Consider the following 20,882-nt stretch of genomic DNA (forward strand, 5'->3'; position numbering starts at 1 on the left):
ACTTCAGAGGCTCCCTCTCTCTCTCTCTGTTTTGAGCTCGCCCGCTGGGCTGCAGTGTTTTTGTATGCTCCCCGGTAGCTGTGATAAAACCCTTTACTTTTTCCTCTCAAACAGTGCCGTCGGCGTCGTTATGTTTACGGTGGCTCGAATGCAGCCGTAACTCGCGAAACGTACGCTCTCAGTAAACAGAGGACCTCACGTAGCAGCTTCTCCCGCCCCACACAGGTCACACGGGACCTCACCATCTGCCACAAAGAGCATTTTCATTAGCCTCCCACATCTCCATCACAGCACACCACACACACACACACACACACACACGCACGCACAGACACAGGCGTGCGCACACACACACACACTCAGCCTGTCTGCAGCATTCCAGGTCTGGAAACTCTCCATGCGCACAAATACAAATTAATTGCACGTCTGTTTATGATTGCCCCCTGTGGATTAAACGCTGCTCGTGCTTGTGTGCGATCCGAGTCCAGCCTTGTGTAACGGACCCTGAATTCTGAGGCATACTCAGATGATGTGATTAGTGGACAGGAACCACACTGATCTGTCACATTCAAAGAATCACAAAGCCTACCATAAAGCAGGGCATCAAACAGCAGTGGCTCGAGCCGGGGGAAGAAATCTTACGACCAAACAGTCATCTACCACAGCAGGAGAAACTGTAGACGGGGGAATAATTACCCAACACTGCTTTTAAACTCCAAACCGTTTGGCCCCCAAAGGCTCAAACTGTCTATTGATTTAACAATATGCCCAACAGAAGCAGCCGGTTTTACTGCGTAACTCTGACTGCCAACAGTTATTTCCGAATAACAGATTTAATTAAGTACGCGTCGCTCGCTGGGAAAGCATTTTTCCTTTGTTTTTCGAGAGGAATAGCGTTTCTCTTCATCATGACAAAGCGGACCTAGTTAAGACCGGCGATTTACTTCCATACCCGACAATAGAAGCGGTACCATAAGCATTCTGCGTGTTTCTATGGCCTCGCCGAGATCATTACCGGGATAGACCCTGATTGTTTGTCAAAGACCCTTGAACGAGGCCGATCTTGTTATGCCGTCGTCTAATTCGCGGACTCCCACCACTCACAAAGGGACTAATCTCGTTCCTTCGCAAGCAATTAAGATCTGAGCGCATCGAACGCAACCTACAGCGCGTCTCGGACCGCAGCGTCACTTCCACTTAGTCTGACTGAAGATGTTCCCGCGACACTCCGAGAAGGTAGAGGTGTCAATCCGGTGTCCGACTAATCTGACCTGGCATAAAATCCAAGCGAGCAAGACTCGACGTAGCGCAATGCAGCTCGTCCTTAACGTTCAATAATGCAATTTAGCGGTCTTTGCACTTTCCCTGGTAATTGGACAACGGGTTCTGTGATTTATCAAAGAACGGGTTTGTGTTTGTGAGGGGGGAGGAAAACACTCGATTCATGTTGTTATTTGGTGAGTTTACAAGAAAATCCATCAAAGCTTGAAAATTGGATTAAGTGAACAAACTTGCTTCAGCGCTTCTGGTGCAAAACGACAGAGCTCCCAGGCAGAGAGGAGAAACTATTCCCCAAACTAATTATTCTACCACAGGACACAGCGCTGTACAGGGGTATTGTGTTATGTATAAAATTACAATAATAACCAAACAAAAAACGCCACGGAAAACAACATAAGTCATTCAATGTGGTTACGGCTCCCTCTAGTGGCAATGCTTATAAACACAAAACTAATTTTCTGTTCATTTCATTGTCCGTGATTAAGTACCGCTTATCACAGCACTCGTCCTCACACTCACCCTTGGAATGAACGTTACTCATCCTCCCATACTTTGAGTGACGGATTTATCAATGCATCCTCCCACCATTTAAATGTGAAGGCAATGTATAGACCCCATAATCCACACAATAACTCACAAAGGGCGTGGCATTTATCCTGTTGCAGCCACAACAGCTGTGTTAATTACAGAACCATCCCAAATCTTTCTGCTGATTAAATACTGGGTGTTCTGAAATATGTAACAGGATGAATCACAAGTAGTTAAAGTCAAACTGCTTGAGGTATATTTAAAGATAACAGCCTAATTAGCAGAGAGAAAGCTTTTGAATCGTGAAGATAACGTAAATCCGAGTCTCAATTTAAAATTCGCGAAGCTTTTGATTTTCAAAACACCCGCCCTTTTCGTCTTGTCTTTTTTCTCTCTCTAAATTAAGACGTGATCCAGTATATTTAGAAACACCAACACCTTAAAGAAACCTACACGTTCCATCTTGTTTTTGATAAATGCAACAAAGAAACATTTCTGGGAAGAAGACGGCTTTTCATTTCTTATACTTAACGTGACTGAATGCTGGGTGCTTCTTAAATATATATTTTAATCTTTATTTTTGACTCTTTATCTTTGTTTTTGAAAAAAAAAAACTGATTCTAATTTAAATCACCCTCTCCATCATATAAACGAAGCTGTAAAACATTGCTGTTCAATGCTTCCCCCGTGTGGAGGGAGACCAAAATATTCACTATTTTGCCTTAAGCTTAGAGGTGAGAAATGGCTACAGACTGTCATGTAGTGACTGATTACCGGGTATATTTCAGACTTTTATTTTGAGCAGCTTTTGCTCAATGGTGCATGACAGTACCACAGAAGAAAAGAGAAGAACACTTCCTCTGGGATCACAATTAGGAAACTGGCTCTTCGGACTTGAAACTGTCAGCTGCTTGGCTGAAAATCCTTCCGCTTGTGTCATCGCCTGGGCTGCAACCCACACACTGAAATGTTTGATGATTTAAAACCCAGATACTGAGGAGAATCCCCAGGCAGAAGGGTCACGCTGGAGTTTTTTTTGCCAATCAGGATGACAACTGGTTTTAATAATGAGCTCATTATTGCGCACAGTGGCGAAGGAACACTGCGTCCATTTTACTTTCTCCGGGTCCTAGGCAGTCTTGCCGTTTTACAGACAAGATATAATGTGGGTAAATCAGCCAGTTTACTCAAGACTGTTCCATCGGGAACCCTGTTCAATGAAGAGTGCGCTCTGATGGACTGCCCTTGTATTACCCACTAATTAAAAGTTCTGTTTGGAGTTTTAATGGAGCAAGCTGAATCCTTGTAACCCTTTCGGAAATGTAATACACTGTATTTGTACTGTACATAAGTAGGCCTTTTGGAAAACGTAATGATGTCTCTCGTTGTTTTACCTTATTTGACTGGTCCACGGCTTGGCGCCTCCATCCAGGCTGGCTGAAGTGAGTGATCCAATCATACACTTACACAATGCAGTGACGCCCTCCCCTCCCCTCCCCTCCCCCCCCACCCCACCCATTCCACCATGTACACTGCTGGTTATTTTTAAGTCCAGCACTTCAAACTACCAAACATTAATACATGTCCTACCCATTCAAATTCCTTGATGTTTGAATCTGACGTCATGCAAGAACAGCAGCACACATTGTAGCACTTTGAGAACAACGCACAGAAATTGTGCCCCCCACACACGGATAAAACATTTTGGGGTGGCAGGTAATTTACAGATTTGGGGGATCATACACATGCCTATACACCACGTGGTTTCCCACAGAAATGACTGCAATGTGACGTCACACTCTCACTCCATCCGAACATTAATTTGGGGACCTTTTGACCTCATGTAGCCAAGCATTAAGCAAACAGAATTCAGATACAACTTCACATTATCACAAAATGCACACTGTTATTTTGCATTTCTTCTTCATTTCGCTCTGCTTCTTTATTGTTCCTGACAATTACATAATGAGAAAAGTGGCGAAGCAGAGGCACGTACTGAAATCAAATTAGTTTCCACAACACACCATTACCCGTGCAGCGAGCAAACTTTGTCTACTCGCTACACATTACTTGTGGAGAACAAGAACATAACTTATGTTTCTAATATGCGACTGCTTAGCATTTCGCCCTTTTTAAAACCATGCTTATATGCCTAATATGCTACACCAACGTCTTTTCGGTTCAAGAGTCGGCTACGAATTTAGTCGAAAATGAAACACTCAAAAAGTGGACCTCGCTGACACCGGAATGCTTTGACACAGACAGTAATAAACAAAGGCATCACAAGTGAAGTTGGTTTGTAAACTTTACTATTGTGGACACGCTTTGCTTATTAACAAGCTAAACGTTTCACAGCCGTAAAGCTGCCGCTATGCGCCTGCCTATGACATTTAGTGTGTTTCTTAAAAGGATTTCAGCTAGCTATTTATTAGTTTTCAGATATCCTCACAACCTGATACAGTGTCCTCATACAAAAGCTTTAACGGGTGTTGTCTGTACTCACGATATCATCGATTCTGGAGTGGCGAAGGTCCGCGAGGAAGGCAGGCGAGCCGATGAGAAGGAAGGTTCAAGCGCAGCGTCCCCACGTCGCTGACAAAACATTATTCTGACGAGAAAGCCTAAATCTTCCCGGCATCTTGGGTCGCTAATACGATGGATAACTAATTTATCGTGTAGCCTACTGTACATTTTAAACTTGAAATAGGCTTAACTCGCCCAAACCAAACGCTACGATATAGCCGATATGTCTGTCGGCCACGCTATGACATTGACCTTCTGATGAGACACACCTGGTGAAATTTCGCCTGTCGTGTTGAGCCGCTACCTGGTCTCCTCACACATCACACCGATAATAAAACTACATACAGACATACTATGTTATTGTGTACCCTAATATTGTAGTTTATGACAGTTTGTCATGAGTTAACTCTGTTTCTCTTTAACGTTAGCTAGCTCTGACTTAAATCCTTCCCGCTTCTCCCTCAGCCTCAGCACCGCACGCGACCTAATAAGCAACGCAGGTTCTGCCTACACTTGTATGTTTCGTATATCTTGCATTATTTCTCTCTCGTTCTCTGTTACATGTATTATAGTTTATTGAAGTCTATTTTGTTGTTGTTGTCTTGACTGAGACACAATGTATTTAGTCTACATAGGGTGCCGTCCGAAAAAGTAGCATTTTTATTACTGATGTGGTTTTTCATATCTATTTTTCCTCCACAAAAATGGACATCAAGATGGCCCATTCCAATCAGCAATAGTTCTGTGGAAGGTCCAACCAACCACCCCCCCCCCCCCCCCCCAACTTAAGATGCCCCTGGGTCCAACTGTTTTTTCCTCCACCACTTGTGTGGCTGTTAGCTGTATCTGAATTCCTTGTCTTCACATGGGGTCAGAGGTCAAATAGTATATGAGGAGTGAGTCTGAAGCTATTACTGTTATTTCTGTGGGAAACTCAGAAAAGTGCCAATTACTCAGCTTCTGCAGGTATGGGGTATGCACCGCCAACCTGTAACTTTGTACATTTTATATATATATATATATTATTTTTTAACAGAACTAACATTTGCAGAGTTTACAGAGCTAGCACAAACGCAGACATTCGCAGTATTTACATGGCCTCCCCTACGCAGTGTTTTTGGGGAGGGGATCAGTCCGTTCCTCTCCGCTTGAGCAGATATGGCTTCCTTGCTGCGTTGGCGTGAAACCGCCTTCGCGGTGTGTACGGTGATTTCCCTTTGTGATTTCTCTTCTTTTCTACATGATTTGCACCTGCGTGCTCCTTTTGTGCAGTCTGAAATAAGATCACATAATAATAATAATAATAATAATAATAATAATAATAATAATAATAATACGGAACTTTTTAAAGCACTTACATAGCATTCAAAGCACTTTCCCAAAGTGTAAAACCCAAAGTAAACAGTCATTGATAATTAGGATCGGTCTCCATGGATATGTTCTGGAATGACCTGCTCGTCAACATGACAATAAGCTTACGTATGCAGCATACACTACATGTAGTGTCAAGCAACCTGGCAGATCTCAGTACAAACATGTACAATCTTCATCAGTGTGGAGATGGCACCTTGTCTAATAATAAAACTGAGTGGGGCCTAAATATGAAAGGGAAATTTGTTTTAATATTATGGTCTAACGTGTATGCATGTGAAACGTGTATGTGTGTGTGTGTGCACGTGTGTATGTGTATAAATGTGTTTGTGCGTGCACGTGTGTGTGTGTGTGTGAGTTGTGTACACATGCGTGTGTGTGTGTCTGTGTGTGCATGCGAGTGTGTGTGCTTGTGTGTGTGTGTATAAATGTGTGTGTGCGTGCTCTCACCTCCCACAGGTACAGTAGCCTGCAGGGTTTTTGGGGGTGGGAAAGCCTCTGTATCCCCTGGAGCTGGGTGCTGGGGTGGCTCACCCTGTACCGAGGCCACACCTCCTGCGCCTGCCGGTCTGGCCAGGGGCTCCGCCCACACACGGTCCGCAGCGCTGCCATCCAGAGGTACACACCCGCCTGCGGACCGCATCTCCCATGAGCACTTCATCATACCCCTAATGCACCTCTCTCGGTCGACAAGACAGCATGCTATTTCCCATTAGCAGATTTCTGCATTTTGAAGAAGTCCTTCCAGGTACGTTATTTAATGCTGAAGTAGTTTGGAGCCTGTAGCAGGTACCTAAGCCAGATGCTACCTTTGTACCCTTAACTGCACTTGCCCAGCTGTATGATAATGGATAATATTAGAGCTCAAGTAGTACATAAATAATTTAGTGACTAGTTTGTAATGGAGTAAAGTGCCACACTGAGAGGATGGTGAGAGAAGCTGTCGGAAGGATTAAGACGCATTGTGAATAGGTGTGGATAAGAGCATCTGCTGAATGAGAGCACTTTGAGGTAACGCGATATCCACTCTATCAGTGGGTGAGCAGGCCTGCAGTGGTGGGCTGTGATCATGTGACCAGCGGGTGGGTGAACCTGCATGGGTGACAGTGATCATGTGACCAGAGGGTGAGCAGACCTGCAGTGGTGGGCAGTGATCACGTGACCAGTGCTTGGGCGGACCTACATGGTTGGCAGTGATCATGTGACCAGTGCTTGGGTGGACCTGCATTGATGGCAGTGATCATGTGACCAGTGGGTGGACAGACCTGCTCTGGAATATGCTGGAATCTGAGCTGACCTCTGACCTCTGACATGCCACAATAATGCCCCCTGAAGAGTAGTCACTAAGATCACCATTTGGAGCCTCGACCTTAATGACAGTTAGAAAATTCAAAATGAAAGCTGGACAAGCAAATGACATAATTTCCTTCCTCGTGCTGAAATCTGCCAGGATAGCACATAGAATGGTTCCTATTTGCTTTTCATTGGAAAACGCTGGAAAATCAAACAGGCAGTTGACACTACAAAAAGAGTATAAACTCCGGTGTTCAACGAAAAGAGAAATATGCAGAGTCTACCACTAGGTGGCAGCAAATAAAGCCCATTTGCCTTGTATTACTGAATTCTGAAGTTCCAGCGTTAAATATGTCCATGATTGTTAAAATCCACAAACTAATGAAGGGAGGAATTAATAACAAGTAACAGGCAGTACAGCTCCTATGAAGGAAGAGCTGGTAGACACAGTGAGGTTAAGCCTATTGTCAGACACAGAAACAGGATACATAGAATGGTACCTTTGCGTTAAAGAGACCACTCAGCAAATCTTCCTCTCTTGCCCTCTGCTCCTGGTCAGCATCTGATGAAGAGACAAGGCAAACACACCAGTTACTCTGTGTCCTGCGAATGCGTGATGCTAAGCCGTCAGTTTACTGTTGGCTGGCAGTGTGGAGCAGTGGGTGTGGAACAAGCACCTCCTTACCAGATGTAATAATAATAATAATAATAATTCATTTAATTTGTAATGCAAAATCTCATCATTTCAACAGACACCAATTTTGGATCAACAGAATACTTACCCTTAGCACTATTAAAAGTGCAAGTCAAGATAATATTTTTACCACCTTCATATGTCCCAGTTTTTTTTTTTACCACTCTCGCTATTGCACGGGTAAAAATCAATAACACAGTCCCAATACTTACAATCCTGAGCAAGTTGAAGTCAGATCAATGATAAGATACACAAGCTTTGTTCTCTAGCAGACGGGTTTGTGGGGCTGACAGAAATCCTGTGCGTATCCTACAGCTTAATCCCTCTGATGTCCTTTGAGTCTGAGACTTTTACACGGGAGCAGTGGAATCGCAGCGCCTGACTGTGAGTGGAATCCGCAGGTCCGAACGCAGAAGCCGAATCTCGGGGGTCGGAATGCAAAAGCGGAATCGTAGCGTTCGATCGTCAGCGTGGAATCACAGGTCTGAACGTTACAGTAGGATCCCAGCAGCGCAAGTGTTAAGGTTGAGCCTCAGGTCAGATTGTGAAAGTGGACTAGCGTGTCTGAAATGAGGTCTTTTGCAATGAGGCCATTCTGCAAAACCAGCAAAAGATTGTATGAATCCATTTAACTTATGTGTTCCTGCCTTACCTTCATTACACTGAGCATCCTCTCTCCCTCTAGGAAAGTGTGGTTTTATTTTTTAGGCACACAGGGTCCTGTTTGTTGATAACAGAAGCATTTTTTTTAACTAAAGATTCGGAAATTGTCCAAGGACCCATTTTAATTTTTTAAAAAGTGCTCATTTTGATGTTATTCATTTCCAACCAAATGCATTTTTGTACATATGCAGGCAATACAGTATTGTGCATATAGTTGCTACAGACAGCAAATTATACAAATACAAAACTTCTGTGTTCAGCATCTGGCATACTGCAGTAAATCTTTTCATAAAAGTGTGAAATAAAACTTTCAGAGATTGCATCACACTCAGCCTGTCAATCAAATCATACACAGCTGTCTGCATGCAAAATCCACAATTTCGAAAGGGAAATCACTACAAGACTCACCTGAACACATCCCATCAAAAGGAAAGCAGATGAAAAGCAGGCAAGCAAGTGGCACCTTCATCATCGGAAGATGAGTGTGTGTGTGTGTGTGTGTGTGTGTGTCTAGCTGCCGGCTAGGTCCATAGAGAGAGGATGGGAGGAGAGGACCGGAATGTTCTCCCGTTCGATTGCCTTGGGCTGGAAGTGAGAGGTTCGAAACTCCATTCACTCTGTATATAAGCAGCAGTCTGATGTCAAGGGCGCTCCCCCTCCCTCCCCACAAAAAAAGAAGGTACCCACCTTCCATCCGTGAGACAGTGCCATTGTGACATCACAGAGCACAGCTGTGAAATCTCTGCGGTTAATTAGCACGCGCACGCCGCGCAACCAGCTATCATCGAATGTACGCCTGCAGTCGTTTCGTGGTCGATGTTTAGCAGCGCGTGGACTTGTTCACGATCCTCACCACTTCACACACAGAAGGGTCTGAGAAAATGCGTAGAGTACAGAATTGACCGCATAACTTTATGAACAATGTACTGTACGGATGAGCCTTAGAGATCTTTTTCATTTTTTGACAGGCACATTTCATTGTGGACTCACTGGTAGCGTGTGATAACATGATTTTATAGAACACAATAACATATGACACTTATAATTGCATAATTACAAGCACCACTGAGTAAGGTAATTACCATCAGACGAAAGGATAAAGATATTTGAATCAGGAAACAAGTTATTAAACCACTGGATTACATACTTTTTCTAAATAGTGACATCAATCTCCTAATTACACTGTCGGATATTTGCTGATACGAATGAACATAAGGGTACCAAGAGGCGGGTCGAAACTTGACAATAGCACGCGCAACTTTCAGCAGTTCTGCAGTTCCACTACAGTACATCAAACCTCCAACATTCAGATTAGCTGCCATTTCAACCAGTTTGGACTAATCATCTATTCATTTCAACCCTCATAAATAAATTGTTTTGTGCGTGCTTATAAATGATTAAAATACAGGATACTATCCATCTAGGTTCATTTCATGTGAAAAATATAATCGCACCGACAACAGAAATGCTATTATATTCAATTGGATGCAGACAGAATCAAGATAATTGGGAATTATACGGGCCCTTAGTAGGCCGCGCGCAGCCCTTCCCGTGTCACTCCTCGGAACGTCGGCCCGCCTGCGAAGTTTTGCACAGCGTTGCTTGGCAGCGACATACTTCTCACTGGGTTCAATTGGTCTGAAAACTATTGTCTCTTAGAGAACGTATTGAAGTAAACACTCGGAAGCAAGGATAAAACAAGAATCTGTGCGAGGTGCGACCTTGCGCTTTCATATTATTCGTGTCACGTTCTAGTCCAGATTTTTAGAAGGCTGATAAAGAAATAATGCGATCTACACACATGAAATACGATTTTAGAAGTATAGTGCGTCCTACGCCAAATAGAATAGAATGGTTGTGCAGACAGTAGGCTACATATCAATGTCCACATGTTGCTGGGAAGGGGGTTTAGTCTCCAGCTGACAACCGTAAACATAATCCTTGTTTTTGTTTAGTTGGTGTCTGATGGTCCAATTCTTGTGCTCGCAGTAAGATATAATACTATACAATCATTTTTGATATATGATATCACGGAACTGGTTGAGCGAGGACATTAAGGTGCTGTGCAGCACAATAAGATTTTACGAGCGCAGTCATTTTGTAACGCCACCTACTGAACTGGGATGGGCTTCAAAGCTGGGTGCGTAAGAATCCCACGAGAGCTCAAAGAATTTCTCAACTTTTTTTCTCACTTCACATTTGGTTGGGGGCAATGCTAACCGTAGGCTGCTATCGCCGTGCTGCGAGATTGATTTAAAGCACCAAATTATAATCTGAGTGAGTTGCAAATGCGTGAGCTGCTATGGCACCGTTCGGAAAGAAGTTTCTGAAAGCGCGCTTGAAAAACAGGTACAATGAAAATTCTAAAGCGACGTGTTTATTCTGTGAATTTAGCCCTAGTCTGAGCACTATTGTAGCATTGAAAATATAGACTACTTAACCCGTGGGAAAGGTTATTTGGCAACGGTATAGTCTACTTGTGTTATTTCACATAAGTATAAAGCTTCATTTCACGCATTGTATCGCATATTTTACGAAACTAATAATTTATTATTAGATTTCTGGGCAGTGGTTGCCTTTTGATTTGTAAACCACTGTCCTTAAGTACCTCTGAAACTACTTTTATGTCGGATTTAAATCAGTGTAGTTACACTTTTTAAACTGGAAATACTAATTTTCTACTAAAATTCTATTCTACTTTGGTTCCTCACATGATTTTAAAATGATCTTAAAATATGCATGACGCTACACTACTTCTGTACTTTTTACATTTTTGCCATAACTGATGTTGGTGGTAACTTGTTAAACTGTAGGCTATAATTCGGTGAGGGATTTTTCAATGCTACTGCCCAATAGTAATTTGATAAAGTTTACACGATAGTCATTTTACAAAGCAGGGTTTCAGAGTTCAAGTGTGCGTATTGTCAGTAGCGCCTACTTTGTAATTAGTCTTGTCAAAAAGTTGATAACGTAGTTAAGTGTACATTTCCCGTGACAAATTAAAGATTTGTTGTTATGCAGTTGTTCTTAAGGTGCTTAGATGGCTGGCATCTATCCCAAACATATCAGTTTCAACTAAACTGGCACCCTGTTCGTGTTGGTAGCAGATCAGATTATGCCTGTGATCGTGTCATGCTCGTGTCATTTCTTTAAAATTCTGTTTGAGCTCAGGTGCAAACATTGTACTTGACAATAATCGTTTGCAGACATGTATTAAACGATTTAAGACGTGGGCAAACGAAGCAGTTGGTGTTAAGTTGCTTATGTGGTTCAGTATGTCAATGGGAATTTTTAAACTGGCCACTGTGGAAGTTTAGGAAGGTCTAAACTTCTCGCGCTGTTCTCTGTTCGCGTAATGGCCTTCGATATTCTGTCTGTGTATCGCCCAATCATTGGAAAGGAATTCTGCAGGACTGATTAACTGGCCCATGGCCAAGGAGCACGGTGTAAGCGGTTTTCTCCATAGGTCAAGGCCTTCACAGTCACCACAAGTGAAACCAGTTACGCATTTGCGTAATGTTCTGAAACAGTTTTCAAGGCAGCGTGTGTACTTCCCGTCAACGAAGCGTATGTTGATTGATTGTCTTTCTCGTAGAAGCGCGGTGTGGTATTTCTGTTGAAGGAGAACCCTAGGCGTCAGAAGACTCTAAGCCATGGCACATCCAGGCTGTAGTGGCCGCACGTGGCGGGTGGACAGCCATGAAATGACTACGTTAGTCTTTCTGTTTTTGTTTATACCCGTTCATTGCGGTTACTATGATTTTTGCATCGAATGCAGTTGATTAGGTTTACCTTCAAATAAGGCTTGGGCCTGCTTGCCAAGATCTATCTAGTCTGTTTGTTACTGGATAGTCCAGTAGCAGGGACACGTGTTTCATGTTGCTGCTGACAGATTTACTTGATAAAAGGATACTTTTGATATCCTTTATTTGTACAGATATCAAAAGTAACTAAATTGTACACTGGAAAGTCCCAAATACAGACATGGTGCTAGTGTTATATTTCACATTATAAGTGAAACTGTATTTCCACAGTATGTGTGATTTACTTGAGTATTGCATTGCAGTCCAATCATGACAAAAATAAGTTTATTCTTTTAAATTTTCTGGGGTATTGGGCACCATTCAAAATTTGATACGGACTGACTGTAAAATACTCCAAAATACCAAAAAAATATATTTTAACAAACAAAATCATTTCATGGCAGAGAATGTTGTCATATCTGTGAAATATCAAATTGTCATATCTGTGAAAGACCGTGGTAACCACAGTAAATGCACTATATGACCAAAAGTATCTAGACACCTCTGGTTGTGTGGCTGTTTTTCGTGGTCTGGGCTGGTCCCCTTAGTTCCAGTGAAGGCAAATCTTAATGCCACAGCACAAAATCATGATTCTGTGCTTCCCCAACAGTTTGGGGAAGGCCCTTTCCCGTTTCAGCATGACGGTGCCCCCTGGGCACACAGCAAGGTCCATATAGAAAAGTCTTTGTCAAGAAAGGTGTGGAAGTACTTGACTGGCCTGCACAGAGCCCTGACCCCAACCCCATCCAACACCTTTGGGATCAATTGGAAAACAAATGGCGAGCCAGGCCTAATCGCCCAATCAGTGCCCGACTTCACTAATGCTTTTCTGGCTGAATGGAAGCAAATCCCTGCAGCGCTGCTCCAACAGCTAGGATGAAGCCTTCCCAGAAAAATGGAGGTTGTTATACCGGCAAAGGGTGGACCAGCTCTGTATTAATGCTCATAGTTTTTAAATGAGATGTTGGATGTCATGTGTCCACAGACTTTTGGCCATGTATTGTATTTTGGAAGTGGTTTTATAAGAGAGGATTGAACACGGCTCTTTAGTTTCCAGCTCATCAAAATGCACCCCCTCCACTTCAGAGGTCAAGTTCAGCTGGGAACAGTTTAAGACAATCCCAGATAGAGTAAGACGACGAGCCCTCAGAAATAATGGTCAGTGTACAGCACGAGCTCTGCATTCATCTGGCTTTGTGCGGCGTTTGTGTTATTTGAAAATTTGACAGGTTTTTCTCTTTTTTTTTTTTTCCGGAAAAAGGACCGAGGCATTTCAGTGCATTGCACCAGCTGAAGGCTCAGATTCTTTATTCTATCTGCGTCTGAACAATATGCTGTTCCACAGCTTTGGAGACATCAGCGCCTGTTTTTATTTCCCTCAGCTTTTTTCAGGCAATTGCAGGAAATTGATTTTTAGAACGCAGGATCTATTGTTTCCGAAAAGCTGACCGTATAACAATGGCCCGGGGGCGTGTTCAGTTTACAATCCCTAAAATCACGGGCGGAAAAAAAAAGCCAAGGTTTTACATTCATAAAAAACACAATGGGTTTTCATTAAAATAAAAAATAAAAAAGCATTTGCAAAAGAATCAATAGAACAGGTGGCTGAGTAAAGCTGTAATAATAGGTTGTTAAGTCTTCCATCTCTCTAGTCTGGTGCCAGTCCGAAGCAAGTTAATAAGGTTTTACGACAGAAACCCATTTTAAATTCTCGCCCACTCACCCCTACAAGAAATGTGCTCCTGCCCAAACTTATATAAAGCACCATTTGTCGGAATGCTACCTTCCAGAGTCCTCCAGAGTGTTCCACCTCTCCTTTATTAATGACATCGGTTGCTAGCCGGGGCGGTCAATGGACGTGCTTGTCAGGCATGTCAAAAACGTATTTCCCAGCAACGACTGGATACGTCAAAGTGACAGTAGGGACCGTGATTATCTTAACTGCGGCTGTCACTCAAATATGTTTTTGCAGGTGGGCGCCGCGCGTATGTCGCTAATACGGATGTGGGAATGTGACCGGTGAACAGCGAGTTTTCGTGCCGCAGAGTTGTAATTATGAGCTCGGCGTTTCTAAGCGTTTGGGTAGCCCCTATGGGGGTGGGGGGGGGGGGTGAGGGGTGAAGAGGGAGCTAAACTGGCGGGCTCAGATTTTCGGGTGGGGCCCCTTTGTCATCCCCTTGAGCGAGGCGAGACACAAAGCTGATTGGCTGAATTCGCCAGAGATTTTTAGCTGAACGAAGGTGCATGTTCGTAGGTGCACGTTCATTATACTGTCACTGGGTAAATTGGTAAGGGATTTTGCGGCTAGGACTCCAGTTTTTTGTAATAATTGGGTGATTTTTTTTCAGGCACTCCATTTTTAAACTCGTTTACTTCCTTATGTTAACTATTTGACCTGTGTTATTCAATGTTTATATATTTTTTATTTCTTTTTTGCAAATGCCTTTCATACAGTAAAATTTCCAGTGTTAATTCAACACTAACAGTGCTAATTAAATATATTACCAACTTATTAATTCAACGTGTTAGAATTATTATTATTATGCCCATGATTCAGAGCATCAATCATCAAAAATCAAAGATGTGGTAAAAAATGACCCCCCCAGTCACAACCCCATATATGCATGTGATCTCATGTATTTGTATTTGAGTTCCAATAGGAGAAGTCATGGGAGTCGGCTGCTGGCATGCTTTCCTACTGGTTGCATTCACACACCGGTGGAACGCAGCGATCCTTTTCTTTCACTGCCTCGCGCGGGCGCTGCTATTTACAGTGCCAGATTTGGCTCGGCGAGCGCGTAAACATTAACCAGCCCCCGTGCACTATTGCGCGCACATTCCATTCCCGCGAGGTCATTTGTCGCTGTTCAAAGCCGCGCTTTCACAAAGCATGTCTTGCGTTTTTTTAATTGTTTTTTTATCCTCTTACGGTATCGGACGATAAAAATGACAGAAAGAAACAACTGTGCCAAATATTTATTTATGAAACGTTTAATGCGATGGTTTTCCCATTGAATTTAAATAACGAGATATAACAGGTCGTGGGGTTATCTTTGGTTCTTAATTGGCTGGACTCACACATTCCGACTGCTGGTGTGGCAGAGGGATGTACGGTAATTGGCCGACTATGAAATGTTCTTTGAAGAAAAATCTTTGACCTTGCCATAGAAGCAGTAACACATGACGAGGGCACAGGGAGCTGCAAGTTCAAAGCTGTATTTAAATGCTGCAACATATTGGGCAAATTATTATTGTTATTATTATTATTAGTAGTAGTAGTAGTAATGCTTTACAGAAGTAATACATTCTTGCACATAAATTATTATCGTCAGTATAAAATATCCTGGATTGTGCAGCATTTTCACAAATTAAATGCATTGCACTGACCAGAAATACATGTTTACGGTATAGCATTGTGTGCAAGGCTAGAGTCACACTTCTGTAGTGTCATAAGAAATGTGATGAATGGACTTTAAAACCTAATTGGAACAGATTTCAATTTTATATTTATAACTGAGAGAGACGGAAATGACTGTCCAATTATTAATTCAACCATAATTGGCTCTGTCAGATGAGTAAATTTAGTGTAGAAGCCAGACAAAAGTGGCGCGCGCGTAGAAGTGGGAATGGATAATTATCAGACTGTTAACGTGTGAAAGTTTAACTTCCTCCAGGTGTGTTTCTGTTCATCTGAGAAAGGACTGGTTTTTGTACCGGACTGGATTGATTGACCCGATTATATCGGACTTGCAGGCGTTGAAAGCGGTTTGGGTTAAGGTGTTGTGGGCGGGTGCATATTTGCGTGCGAAACCTGTGAATGTGTGTACGGTGTTACCTAGAGACTCTGCAGAGCCCAGTATCTCCTTTTCTCGGTCTCTCCGCATTACGGAGAAACACCGCGATCTTGCGACGACGCCGATGACAGTTTGCGGGAGCGGTTCCTGTTTGAGGATTTTGAGGTCCCCCCCCACCCTTCCTCCAGGACTGCGGTGTCCTTTGATCATGCCCGTGTGTGCTTCTCGCAGGCGGAGCTTCTCTGAGTGCACTCTAAGTGTCTAAAAAGGTACACACGCTTGTCACATAAAATTGTACCCCTAGCCACCAATACATAATTCATTTTTACCTTATTTGCCCATAAAAAAAAGTATTTATTAGTACCCAAATAGAACTTCAGGCTACATTTGCGAAATGTGTTCTTTAAAGAACAAAAATGTACCTCCACCGTACCCTTATTTCTGAGTGTAGCTAAGCACGAAGAAATGCCCGGTCACTCCCTTAAAATTCACTCTCCCGTTTGCTCACGCTCTGATTAAATAGGCCAGAGAGTGAGCCCACCCTAATAGATTCTTTTTCAAATTTAGTTTATTTACTTATTGCTCGGGAATAGAATAGAATTTCCCACATTTTACTTGAAGCTTAATGTCCCCCTGATAATGATCAGGTGGAACTGTACGCTGATTTGAAATGAGGAGAGAGCCTGATGATTGCATTTCATTGCAACTTATCGCTGAAATGTTTCCTAATGCAGAAATTAGTTAAGATTATAAGAATACAGAAGGACTGTAGGCCAATCGGCCCCACTGTACCTGACAAGCAGTTCCACACGTTGACAACTCTCAGTCAGAGCTGGAAAATCCAGGTTCAGAAAGCAAAAGTCCTCCCTGGTATTGTTCCAATCACCTGTATTTGCTAATTAGCATAATTCTTTAGCCAGGTTTTATAACTAATTAGTGAAATCAGCTGGCTGAGTTCATGGGTGGAAGAAACACAGGACGGGACTCTCAGTGAAAATAAATACTTCCTGATATCCGTGCAGTTTCACGCTATTTACTTTTGGCTCGTTTCCACCGAAGCCTCATTGTCCTACTGACAGAACTCAGCCCGAATGGCCTTTTTCAGTTAATCTTTCATGAATGGAAGAAAATCTCAGTTAATTTCCACTTAGTCTCGTTTTACTGAACAGGAGAGATTAAGTGTCTTAAACCATTCCTGATAACTTCGGCGTTTAATTCCAGGAAGTAACCGAGCTGCCCTGCGTTTGCGCTTTTGACAAGCGAACGGCGATTTGCGACTGAAGGGGTATCGTGTTCCCGTGTTCTGTGCTACAGGTCCGAAGGCAGAGATGGCGAGCCGGGGAAGGAGATACAGGTGTGGGTGCGGCGGGAGGAGAAGACGGTGTGCGGGCTCACGAAGCACACCACCTGCGCGGAGGTGGTCCAGGCGCTGCTGGAGGACCGGGCCTCGCGCCCGCCGGACGCCGGGGGGGCCGCGCCCGCGGAGTACTGCCTCCTGGAGAGGTGGAAGGGCTTCGAGCGCGCCCTCCCGCCCCTCACCCGAATCCTGCGCCTCTGGACCGCCTGGGGGGACGAGCGGCCCTTCGTGCAGTTCGTCCTGGTGAGCGCGCGCGACTACGGGCCTCGGCTCGCGGGGTCGCCACCGCTATCACCGCTATCGCCGCTGCCGCTGTCGCCGCCGGGGTCGAAGGTCGGGGACCAGGCCCCGGCGCAGTACGTCAGGTCCCTGCCGGTGGACAGGCAGAAGAGGATGGTGAGGAAGGCCTTCCGGAAGCTGGGGAAGATGCGGGAGCAGGAGCGGGCGACCTCGCCCGGGGACGACGGGGCGATCGGCGGCCTGGTCCAGCTGATCATCTCCCAGGACCGCGCCCTCCGGGAGCAGGCCCTCAGGATGCGGGAGCTGGACCGGGAGATCGAGCGCGCCGAGTGGGGGCTGGGGGCGGCCCTCGAGACCCCCCCCGACCTCGGCTCGGCCGACAGCGTGGCCCGGCTGGCGGCGGGCGACCCGGGCGGCGCCGACGGGCTCGGGCGCCTGGACAGGCAGCTGGAGCGGCACAGGGACCTCATCCAGCGGCTGACCCGCGACATCGACGCGGAAATGCGGGGCGCGTGCTCGGCGGCGGGCGCGGGCGAGCCGGCGGGCGGGGGGGGGCTCGGCTCCAGCGCCCCCCCTCCCCCGGACGACGCGGCGGAGACGGAGCGGGTCAGGAGGGACCTGGAGCACAGCATGTACCGGGGCCTCGCCCTCAACGCGCAGCTGGCCGACCTGGACCGGGAGCTGGAGCTGAACCAGGCCGTCCTCGCCTCCAAGAGCCGGGAGTGCGAGATGCTGGCCGAGCAGCTGAGCGCGCTCCGAGCCGACGACCCCGCCCGCGACCACGCCCACGACCCCGCCCACCTCACGGAGGAGCCCGGCCACGCCGGCGCCGCCCACACCGAGCTCCGGAAGGTTCTCTCGCACGGCGACGGGACGGACACCGACTCGGACACGGGAATAAGCTCCACCCACAGCCAGGACTCCCTGTCCCCCTGCGGGGACGTGCGCCCCCCACTGGAGACTCAAGTGTAATCGCCCTCTCGGATGGCGAACGCACTGCGACGTATTATAAACACACCGACCTTTCGGAAAAGTGTACACCGTGGATATATTTCACCGCAGCGTATTTTAAAAATACGTACATTGCGATAACTGAATCATTTGTATATTTGCCCGTATGTTGTGAAGCGCTGCAGTATGTTGACTGTTGGAATATATTTTTTAGTGTGTTCCAGGTCCATCAAACCACTGTGTGAATCAAAGTAAGCTACCATTATCATTATTACTATCTGCATCATTTTAAGGTGAATCCAAAAGCTAGAGGAATTGCTCAGTATTTCATTGGCTGCTGTTGTCCAGGTTCTGGCTGTCAGTTACAGAGACCCCAAGGGGTTAGGCAAGAGAAGAGCGCAGTAACATAGTTTCACCACAAGGGGCGCTGGCCAGGGTTTGCAATCTGCACTTGTTTCGATTTTTTTGAAGGCATGTAGTTCTCTGTACAGTTGTTGATTATAGTTTTTAAAGTCTTTTTCCCACGGTGCAGGACTGCCTGCTGCCGTGGGCTATGCGTGGCAAACAATGGTCACTCACTCACTCACTCACTCACTCACTCATGGGCGACCTGAGAGGGACGTTTGGTAGGACACATGCGCATGTGATGCTTCGTTTAGTAGGACGCATGCGCAGGTGCATCTCCCAAAATCACCACTTCGAACGGCATGAGATTTTTAGGCACAGCTTTGTCACCTAACATTACATTAGCTAACCCTAACATGTTAGCGTTTCACCTACTTTAGTTAACCTAGTTAGCACGTACCACCGATACAGATGTATGGACACACGGAGGACAACAAATAATGTTACAGAGGTGTGCCGTGGGTCTGGACGGTTTCGTGCTTGTTTATTAATTTCTGTTAGAATTCCTTACTTGAATACTTTTTGCCATTTTCATTTTGATTCTTCAAGCTGCTGTTCATTTTTGTTTCCACGTGGCTTAAATTTCAGTTTAAATTTGAATGTAAAACAACTAGCACTTAAAATAGTTGGCATATTTTTTGATAAGATGTGCATAATTGTTTAAGTTTGAAATTTAAGTTGTTTTATATTAAAACATGCCAAATACCCGTAAGTTTATCTCACACGTGCCTTCAGTAATTATTTTGTATTGTGCGGTGAGGTGTCAAAGAATGATGTTGACATAATTTGTTTGTTAATATAGAAAATATGTTAAATATGTTCCATAAATGTCTAAAATAAATATTTTCCGTACAAAATATTTCTTGGAAATAGCCCTCTTTGTTATATTGCAAACCTTATTTCAATGCACAGGATAACGTACAGCTGCTCTTTCCTGATGATAAATCCAGAAATGTATTTGAAACTACAGCAGTACTGCAAAGTTACAGACCGACAGTCAGCCACTACCTCTGAGATATGGACTGATGATTAGCACATAACTCTGAGTTACGGACTGACGGCCAGCCTATACCTTGGAAGATATGGACTGATGGTTAGCCCAGTATGAAACAGGAAGCATTGTACGCTTCAGAGTTATGAACATTTCAGACTTATTTACAAACAACTGCAGTATAAGATCTATATATTTTTTTTAACTGGTATGCCATTTCATTGGAATATTGATATCACAGTGATATGGACATGTGATATCACAACTGAAACAGGTGATAGCCAGTAATGTCACATGAAAGCAGAATCCATCATTTTTAAGCAGCACAAAAAATAACATTTTTGCTATTTAAGGTAAATTGTGTAATGTTCCTAGAACCTTTGATGCCAAATAAATTTGGCTCTCAAGTCAAAAACAAAAGACTCAGATCTCATATTATGCCAAAGGATGTTATGTTTGTTTTTGATATGGAAATTTTGGACTGTGTTTGAACATGAACTATCCGAACTCTCAGTTAATGAGTAAGCAAGGTGAAGAAACTACGGGTATGAAAGCAAAATCTCTGGCCTAATTTAATCTGATAAAGCTAATAAAAAGAAACTTGAGGCGTAACTGAATTCCAAATGAGAATCGGCGCCTCAATGCGAACGAAAACAGTTTCGTTTGGTTTTTTTCCTTCAGCGCTCCCAAATTGTTTGTGTGCTCGGGATCAGAATAACCAGTTCTGTGATCGGCTCAAAGGCGGCGCTGCGAATTTCATTAACTAACTTGGATTCGGCCCAACGGCTCGAGTTTCGACAGGTTCAGCCGCTGAGCAAAGCGGGACGTCCCATCCCGGAATCGGCCGGACAGCGGAGACTCGGAAACGACCGAGCCCACAACAAGACCGGACACGCCACGATCTGGTCATGTGATGGCGATAACTGCAGTTGATGGCTTTTTTTTATTAGGGTGTCATGATTGGAGGTGGCAGTCGCTGTGGCTACGA

At 44.5% G+C, this 20,882-nt stretch overlaps 1 protein-coding gene and 1 long non-coding RNA gene across 2 annotated transcripts; one reads left to right on the plus strand and one right to left on the minus strand.

The window, feature by feature from the left end:
- Window positions 1-5,133: 5,133 nt before the first annotated feature.
- Window positions 5,134-8,993, minus strand: LOC135245999 (uncharacterized). Its single transcript, XR_010327486.1, has 4 exons — window positions 8,762-8,993; window positions 7,497-7,558; window positions 6,154-6,333; window positions 5,134-5,605 (listed from the first exon to the last, which is right to left on the minus strand). It is a non-coding gene; the product is annotated as an uncharacterized LOC135245999 (long non-coding RNA).
- Window positions 8,994-10,550: 1,557 nt separating this feature from the next.
- On the plus strand, window positions 10,551-19,762 carry LOC135245844 (ras association domain-containing protein 9-like). The gene is made up of 2 exons (XM_064319180.1): window positions 10,551-10,702; window positions 17,265-19,762. Exons 1-2 carry the CDS (start codon window positions 10,656-10,658, stop codon window positions 18,517-18,519), a joined length of 1,302 nt encoding a protein of 433 aa, XP_064175250.1. The 5' UTR covers window positions 10,551-10,655; the 3' UTR covers window positions 18,520-19,762.
- Window positions 19,763-20,882: the final 1,120 nt, after the last annotated feature.

Source organism: Anguilla rostrata, chromosome 19 (genome assembly GCF_018555375.3).
Source record: "Anguilla rostrata isolate EN2019 chromosome 19, ASM1855537v3, whole genome shotgun sequence".
Lineage (NCBI taxonomy): Eukaryota > Metazoa > Chordata > Actinopteri > Anguilliformes > Anguillidae > Anguilla > Anguilla rostrata.

Excerpts from the sequence above, each read along its gene's own strand:
- LOC135245844 (XM_064319180.1), top strand. The coding sequence starts at position 10,656 with ATGGCACCGTTCGGAAAGAAGTTTCTGAAAGCGCGCTTGAAAAACAG. Across the intron at positions 10,703-17,264 it reads AAAGCGCGCTTGAAAAACAG|GTCCGAAGGCAGAGATGGCG; the intron begins GTACAATGAAAA and ends TCTGTGCTACAG.